The sequence below is a fragment of the Solanum dulcamara genome, chromosome 5, assembly GCF_947179165.1.
Source record: "Solanum dulcamara chromosome 5, daSolDulc1.2, whole genome shotgun sequence".
Lineage (NCBI taxonomy): Eukaryota > Viridiplantae > Streptophyta > Magnoliopsida > Solanales > Solanaceae > Solanum > Solanum dulcamara.
Window position 1 is genome coordinate 54,321,179 of NC_077241.1, and position 7,814 is coordinate 54,328,992.

Consider the following 7,814-nt stretch of genomic DNA (forward strand, 5'->3'; position numbering starts at 1 on the left):
GATATGATGATCCTTTATAAATCTGTAAAATTTATTAGTTTTGAATGAATTGATCTGTGTCGAATTGTCCATTTTTTTGCTCCTTGACTTGCTATCTTTGATGGCTTGCTCTGATTCCCCACTTCTTGGTAGATATAAGACAAAAATATATCTATGTAAAAAATGTTTGATGTATTAAAAGCTTTAAGAAATATGAGTTTTTGAAAAGTAATTTGGAAAGGGTCACTGCCAGATGTCATGTCACGCATAGCTCAAATGAACGTCCTTGTTTTGAAACTTTGAGCATGTTTGATTGCTTGTTCAAAAATTTGAGGATTTTTGAAGGTTGAAGCTGCGAAGTTCTGACATAACTAGAAAGTTTTGTAGTTGACTCTGAACTCTGATGGTGCTGGAGATTATTGAGGTTGACATTGAACTTTTAACAATGTTGGGGATCATTTGAAGCCAACCTTGAACTTTGAGGTTGAGTAAAACCTTCTGATGATATTGGATAAAATTTTTGAGGTCATTCTCAAAAATTTCTGTCCCAGTTAGATGTCTTGGTGAATATCAAACTACCAATAAAAGATTTGTAGAATTTTTGAGATCCTATCAAAAATTCTGTCCCAATTACTTTTCTGATGTACCTCAGTCTTGACTTTTTCTGTAGAAAGTTTTTTTTTGAATTTTTTGAGTCCCTCTCAAAAATTCTGTCCTACTTTTTATTATAAATGGAGAACTTATGGGAGATATGATCGAACTGTTGTGGCGCCTAGATATTCCGTTGAGGTAGAAATCAGGTCAAACGTAGTTCCCCTCTCAGGCGATAAATAAAAAAGGAGATTTTAATAGAAAATGACCGAGGCCGACATAGGCCGCCTACATATCTCATTCTTGAGAATTCAAGTCAGACGTAGTTCATTACAAAATGGGAGGGTTAATTTAAAACAAAAAAGTGTAGAAATGATTACAAGCAAATGACGTAATTACAACAACATTGAACCTTCAAACGTAGTATTTCTTGGCCATCCATTTCGGACAATATTAATGCACCTCCAGATAACACTTTGCGAACCATGTAAGGTCCTTGAAAATTTGGCGCGAACTTTCCTTTATACTCATCTTGATGTGGAAAATGCTTTTGAGAACCAACTGACCAACTTCAAACGTTTTTGGTCTCACTCGCTTGTTAAAAGCATGAGTCATTCTTTGCTGGTACAGTTGACCATGGAAAATGGCAGTCATTCTCTTTTCATCGATCAAAGCCAAATGTTCAATTCAATTAAGAACCCAATCGGCTTGCTCAATTTAGCTTCTTGAATGATTCTCAACGAAGGTATTTCCACTTCGGTAGGGATTACGGCCTCCGTCCCATACACTAGCAAGTATGGGGTTGCTCCAATTGATGTTCTGGCAGTCATTCGGTATCCTAACAAAGCATACGACAACATCGCGTGCCAAACTCTGTGATTGCCAATCATTTTCCTCAAGATCTTTTTTATGTTCTTGTTGGCAGCTTCCATGGCTCCATTCATTTGAGGACGATATGCGGTTGAGTTTCGGTGATTAATCTTGAATTGTTCACATATCTTTTTCATCAAATGACTATTGAGATTTTCTCCATTATTAGTAATGATGGAATCCGTTAATCCAAATCTACATATCAAATTATTACGGATGAAGTCTACTATTACCTTCTTTGTAATTGATTTATACGAGACTGCTTCCACCCACTTGGTGAAGTAATCAATAGCAACTAAAATGAACCTATGTCCATTAGAGGCGGATGGCTCTATTGGACCAATGATATCCATACCCCAAGCCATAAATGGCCAAGGAGAACTCATGGCATTGAGTTCGTGAGGAGGTACTCGAATCAAATCACCGTGCACTTGACATTGATGACATTTTTGTACATACTTACAACAATCATGCTTCATAGTCATCCAAAAATAGCCGAATCAAAGGATATTCTTTGGCAAAGGTAAGCCTATTTATGTGAGTTCCACAAACTCCCGCGTGAATCTGTTCGAGAAGCTTCATAGCTTCAATAGCATCGACACATCTGAGAAGTCCCACATCTGGAGTTCTCCTATAAAGGGTTTCTCCACTTGGAAAGAAATTGTTAGCCATTCGACGTATTGCTTTTTTCTGATTGAAAGTCGCATTATCTGGATAAGTTCTAGTTTCTAGATACCTTTTTATGTCAAAATACCAAGGTCTCCCATCTGGTTCTGCTTCGACATGCGAATAGTAAGCGGGTTGTTCTTTCAAATATATCTCCACAGGATCAATGTAACTTGTATCCGGATGTTTGATCATTAAGGAGATAGTAGCCAGAGAGTTAGCAAATTCATTCTGTAACCTTAGGGTATGCCTAAACTCGATCTTGCGGAACCTTTTACACAACCTTTGCACTAGCTTCACGTATGGTGCAATCTTTGAATTCTTCATGGCCCATTCCCCCTAAACTTGATGAATCAGCAAATTTGAATATTCGATTACCAGCAACTCTTGAATGTCTTTATTGATCGCCATCTTTAGACCCATAATGCATGCTTCATACTCAGCCATATTGTTCGTGCAACGAAATTGGAGTTTGGCTGCCATAGGATAATGTTGGCCAGATTCTGATATTAGAATTGCTCCAATCCCACTTCCTTCATGATTCACCGTCCCATCAAAAAATACTCTCCAACCAGGGTATGCCTTGGAGATATCTTCCCCTACAAATAATACCTCTTCATCGGGAAAATAAGTTCTGAGCGGTTCATACTCTTCATCAACTGGATTTTCTACGAGATGATCTGCTAAGGCTTGTGCTTTTATCGCCTTTTGGGTCACATACACATTATCAAACTCACTCAACAACATTTGCCATTTTGCCAATTTCCTAGTGGGCATCGCTTTCTGAAAAATATACTTCAATGGATCCATCTTGGAAATGATATATGTAGTATATGAAGACAAGTAATGTCTCAAATTTTGAGCAATCCAGGTTAAATCATAATAAGTTTTCTCCAAAAGAGTGTAACGAGCCTCGTATGGAGCAAACTTCTTGCTTAAGTAGTAGATTGATCGTTCCTTCTTCCCAATCTTATAATGTTGACCTAGCACGCATCCAAATGCATTATCCGAGATAGATAGATATAGCAACAATGGAACTCCTTCCCTCGGAGGAACTAGCACCGGCGGATTAGACAAGTAATTTTTGATAGCATCAAAAGCTATTTGACACTCTTCGGTCTATTTTTTCAATGCATCCTTTTTCAGCAGCTTAAAGATAGGCTCACAGATCAATGTGGATTGAGCTATGAATCGGCTGATGTAGTTCAATCTTCCTAAAAAGCTCATCACTTCCTTCTTGGTCTTTGGTGGAGGTAATTCTTAAATCGCCTTGATTTTAGCGGGATCAAGCTCGATACCCCTTCTACTGACTATAAATCCCAATAACTTGCCGGCTGGCACCCCAAAAGCACATTTAGCAGGATTTAATTTCAAGTTGTATTTGCACAGGCGATCAAAGAACTTCTTCAAGTAAGTTAACTGATCCGCACTCTCACGGGATTTGATAATGACATCATCCACATATACTTTAAATTCCTTGTGAATCATATCATGAAAAATGATCATTATTTCTCTCATGTAAGTGCCCCCAACATTCTTGAGACCAAATGGCATTACCCTATAATGATACACACCCCACGGCGTGATGAAAGCTGTCTTTTCTATATTTTTTTCATCCATTAGAATCTGGTGATAACCCGCGTAGCAATCCATGAATGACTGCATCTCATGCTTGGCACAATTATCAATGAGAATGTGGATATTTGGTAATGGAAAGTTATCTTTAGGGCTAGGTTTGTTCAGATCTCTATAATCAATACATATTCTGATCTTGCCATCCTTCTTAGGAACTGGAACAATGTTGGCTAACCAAGTGGGATACTGTGTCACTTCCACCACTCTAGATTGAATTTACTTGGTAACCTCTTCTTTGATTCTCAAACTCAAATCTGGTTTGAATTTTTGAGTCTTTTATTTTACTGGACTACAATCTAGATTGATCGATAATTTATGAGATACGATGTCCATACTCAAACCTGACACGTCATCATAAGACTTAGAAAATATGTCGACGTACTCTTTAAGCAAATTGATAAGTTCCTTTCTCTCAGCTTTTGTTAGATGGACACTGATTCTGGTTTCCTTGATACACTCGTCATCTCCTAGATTCACAGCCTCAGTTTCCTCTTGATTTGGCTTGTATTGCTCCTCAAATAGTTTTAATCCCTCGGCGAGGTGTTCAAGTATTGTAGCCTCTTCATCATAATCCTCGAACTCATCACATTCTATCTCATTTTGTTCATTTATCTTGTGACATAACATGATATTGGAAGGTTTTAAGTTTTTTTTACTGAAATCATAAGCAAACAAAGACAGATAAGTAAAATAGATCGATAACCAAATAATAAGTAAATTTCTCAATAAAGGAGGTTTTTATTTAAACCAAAATAAATACAAATTTTGGCCATGACTGTGGGTCAATCTGCCTTTTTTCAAAAATCACAAAGGTAATTTAAAGCATAACCAAATAGAAACAAACAAAGGGTGGGTCTCAAGCCTCCTCTGGACTACCACCGATTTAAAAATAAGAAAATAATATGTCTTTATCTACCAAGATGAGTGAGGGACTAAGAGCGGTGCGTACATCCAATTAGATAATTACTCTTCTAGCTCAGCATTATGGATGCCCGATGTCCCTATTTCTTCCTCTAAGATTGTGTCAACTTCTTCAAAAAGATTCCAGATTCCTTCCCCAAGATCGCCATCATCGATATATTCTTGCACTGGAAATGATATATACAAGTGAGGTATTGGCCTAGCTAGTACCCGATTAATCTTCCTGCTTGTCACATCTGCCTCATCATCTTCTGTAGGGACATATCCCAAACCATGCTTCAATCCTTTATCGAGAATCTTAATGGGCTCGATGATTCCTTGGAAGTACTTCCCTAATCCAAAACATGGCTTAAAACCGCTTCAGAGCATGACAGTGGCTAACATTTTATAAACAGAAGGCATAGGTGGCTATAGAGCCAAATCATCGCCAGTGGCATTTACCAGCTCCACTGTGCAGAAGTCAGTACCTCTAGTAATATCATCAACAATTGGCGTGCAATCATTTGCATGACTTCCTTCACCATAAACGACCACCTCACGGTTATTCTTTACGAACTTTATTATCTGATAGAGAGTAGAGGGCATAACTCCAGCCATATGGATCCATAGTCTTCCTAATAATAAGTTATAGCTGGTGGTGATGTCCATCACCTGGCATTGTATAATGAAATCAACAGGACTTACTTGAATACCCAAGTTCACAGCTCCTAATGTATCTCTTTGACCCCCATCAAAAGCTCTAACCTTAACTTGGTTCTGTCGGACATTTCCCAAATCAAAGTTCAATTGTTTGAGAGTCGATAAGGGATAAATGTAAAGACCCAATCCATCATCGATCAATACCCGATTCATGATATTTTTGCGATACTTAATAGTGACATAAAGAGCTTTTTTATGCATCACACCTTCAAGAGGCAAATCTTCATTGCTAAAACTGATGCGATGTCCTTGAACGACTCGACTCACCATAACAACTAGATTATCTCCACCTGTACCCATGGGTACGTAAGTGTCATCCAAAGCTTTCATCAAAGCATGTCTGTGCTATTGTGAGCTCATCAATAATGCCCACACTGAGATTTGGGCAGGTACTTTCTCCAGATATTTCACTATAGAATACTCTTTTGGCTGCATTTTCCTCCAAAACTCTTCAGCCTCAGCTTCACTAATCGGTCTCTTTTGTTGATCTTTATTATGCCCCCTTGAGCCAATTCTTCTAGAGTGTAACACCTACTAGACCGCGTCATTCCCTGAGTTGCCGCAGCTTCGATCATGAAGTTTGTTTGGTTAGAAATTTCTTTTGGCACCAAAGCAATAACCTTTTGAGGTGTCAAAATCATAAAATTCAATTTTTCTTTTATGCTAATGAAGACACAACCATTTCAAGACTGTTGTGATAGGTTGGGACTAAGGATTTTGTTCCACACCAATCTTCTTCCATCTCAATCATATTCATATCAACCCCTCCATGATTTGGCAAAGGATTACTATTGACATTAGGGGCGGCGGTTTGAAGAGTGACGACCTCACGATCAATTAAATCCTGAATCTTGTGCTTCAAATTGACACAAGTTTTAGTATCATGCCCAACACTATTGGAATGATACGCACATGTTTTGTCAGCTCTGTAGAATCTAGAGATTGTATCAGCCAGTTTAGGTGCAATGGGATGAATAATAACCGCATCTCTTAATCTTTCGAATAGCTTAGTCTGACTTTCCATCAGAGGAGTAAAAGTCCTAGCGGGCCTACTTTCAAAATTAGGTTGGGAAAGATTGTAGTTATTTTGCTAGGGTGGGGGTACATAATGATAACTCGGATAATTTTCGTGGGAAGGTGCGGGAGTTTGGAATCTTGGATACAGTTGGGTTTGGTAATTTAGTTGTGGAGCTTGGTGGGCGGAGGCGTACAATGAAAATACAGAAAGGAGCGAATGATGTCAACCAACTCGACAAAGACAAGTTAGGCGGGGTGTTTTGGTAATGTGGAGTTGGGTAATTACAAGGTAGAGTTTGATAATTTTGAAATGGGACTTGGTAATTTGAGTATGGGGTTTGGTAACTGGAAGATGGGGTTTGGTAATTTTGTTGAGTATAATAAGCTTGTAGATCTCATGAATAGGTCTTGAAAGGTGTAGATTTTCCTGGCTTGTTGTTGGCGAACCTCCTCCCTTCAGGTGTGTAGGAAATGGTAGATACATCCTCTCTTTTCTTTTTAAACAGTCCCGAAGATCCAATTGAGGAGTCTACATGGGCTACTTTTTTAGTCTTGAGCCCATCCTCGATAGTCTCACCTACCTTGACTATCTTGACAAATTTTGCTCCAACTAGAATATTAATCTTTCATAGTATTCGGGCTCTTGCATGCGTACAAATACTTCCACGATCTCTTTCTCTATCATGGGAGGTCGAACTCTGGCGACCTCTTTCCTCCACCTGTATGCATACTCACGATAACTTTCAGTGGATTTCTGTTTGATTTTCTCCAAAGAATATCGATCGGGATGATCTCCACGTTGTACGCAAACCTCTTGATAAAATCTTTGGCCAGAGCATTCCAATTAGACCATTGTTTTATTTCTTGGGCGTTGAACCATTCCAAAGCCTCTCCGCTTAAATTTTAGCTAAAGAGACGCATTAGCAAAGCTTCATTCTTCCCAACTCCTACTAGTTGATCACAATATGCTCTTAGATGAGCCAAAGGATTTCTGGTTCCTCTGAAAGTATCAAATTTTGGCACTTTGAACCCCTCAGGAAGGACTAAATTCGGGTGGATACATAAATCTTCGTAATTTAATCCTACAACATCCAGAGTGTAATGAAACTCCTTCATAGCTTTTATGATCTCCTCTTTCATATTCCATTTGGTTGTCTCTTTCTTCTCCCTCCACTCCTTTTCCTGTTTCTCATAATGATCAAGTTCGAAACCGTTAGCATAGGGTTCATTTGGCATTGGGATTTGGAAAGTTGTCTTTTGAGGCGAGGGATGGGTAAATGGGGGATTTTGTGTATTTTGAGAAGCTTGGTAATTTTGAGGAAATGTCTGATGGTTAGTATGCTGATTTTGATGATGGGGAAAAGTCTATGGGTTGTTAACATTTTGGATTTATTAGGGAGGACAAGCTTGAGGGTTGGTATTTTATGGGGGAGGGA

The 7,814-nt window shown here is 38.6% G+C and overlaps 3 protein-coding genes across 3 annotated transcripts; all 3 read right to left on the minus strand.

Moving 5' to 3' along the window:
• Window positions 1-1,238: 1,238 nt before the first annotated feature.
• On the minus strand, window positions 1,239-1,805 carry LOC129890608 (uncharacterized). The gene has a single exon (XM_055966128.1). It carries the CDS (start codon window positions 1,803-1,805, stop codon window positions 1,239-1,241), a length of 567 nt encoding a protein of 188 aa, XP_055822103.1.
• Window positions 1,806-1,908: 103 nt separating this feature from the next.
• On the minus strand, window positions 1,909-2,433 carry LOC129890609 (uncharacterized). Its single transcript, XM_055966129.1, has one exon. The coding sequence runs from the start codon at window positions 2,431-2,433 to the stop codon at window positions 1,909-1,911; it is 525 nt and encodes a 174-aa protein (XP_055822104.1).
• A 12-nt stretch (window positions 2,434-2,445) lies between these two features.
• Window positions 2,446-5,661, minus strand: LOC129890610 (uncharacterized). Its single transcript, XM_055966130.1, has 5 exons — window positions 5,130-5,661; window positions 4,709-4,994; window positions 4,083-4,396; window positions 3,376-3,896; window positions 2,446-3,225 (listed from the first exon to the last, which is right to left on the minus strand). The coding sequence occupies exons 1-5, from the start codon at window positions 5,659-5,661 to the stop codon at window positions 2,446-2,448; spliced, it is 2,433 nt and encodes an 810-aa protein (XP_055822105.1).
• Between the last annotated feature and the right edge of the window lie 2,153 nt (window positions 5,662-7,814).

What these genes read in the sequence shown, in the direction of transcription:
- LOC129890608 (XM_055966128.1), bottom strand. Translation starts at nt 1,805, where the DNA reads ATGGCTTGGGGTATGGATATCATTGGTCCAATAGAGCCATCCGCCTCT.
- LOC129890609 (XM_055966129.1), bottom strand. Translation starts at nt 2,433, where the DNA reads ATGAAGAATTCAAAGATTGCACCATACGTGAAGCTAGTGCAAAGGTTG.
- LOC129890610 (XM_055966130.1), bottom strand. Translation starts at nt 5,661, where the DNA reads ATGGGTACAGGTGGAGATAATCTAGTTGTTATGGTGAGTCGAGTCGTT. An exon ending in CATAATGCTGAGCTAGAAGA is followed by an intron (nt 4,397 to 4,708) that starts GTAATTATCTAA and finishes TTATGATTTCAG; the next exon opens with TAAAAAAAACTTAAAACCTT. An exon ending in GTCTTATGATGACGTGTCAG is followed by an intron (nt 3,897 to 4,082) that starts GTTTGAGTATGG and finishes ACATTGTTCCAG; the next exon opens with TTCCTAAGAAGGATGGCAAG.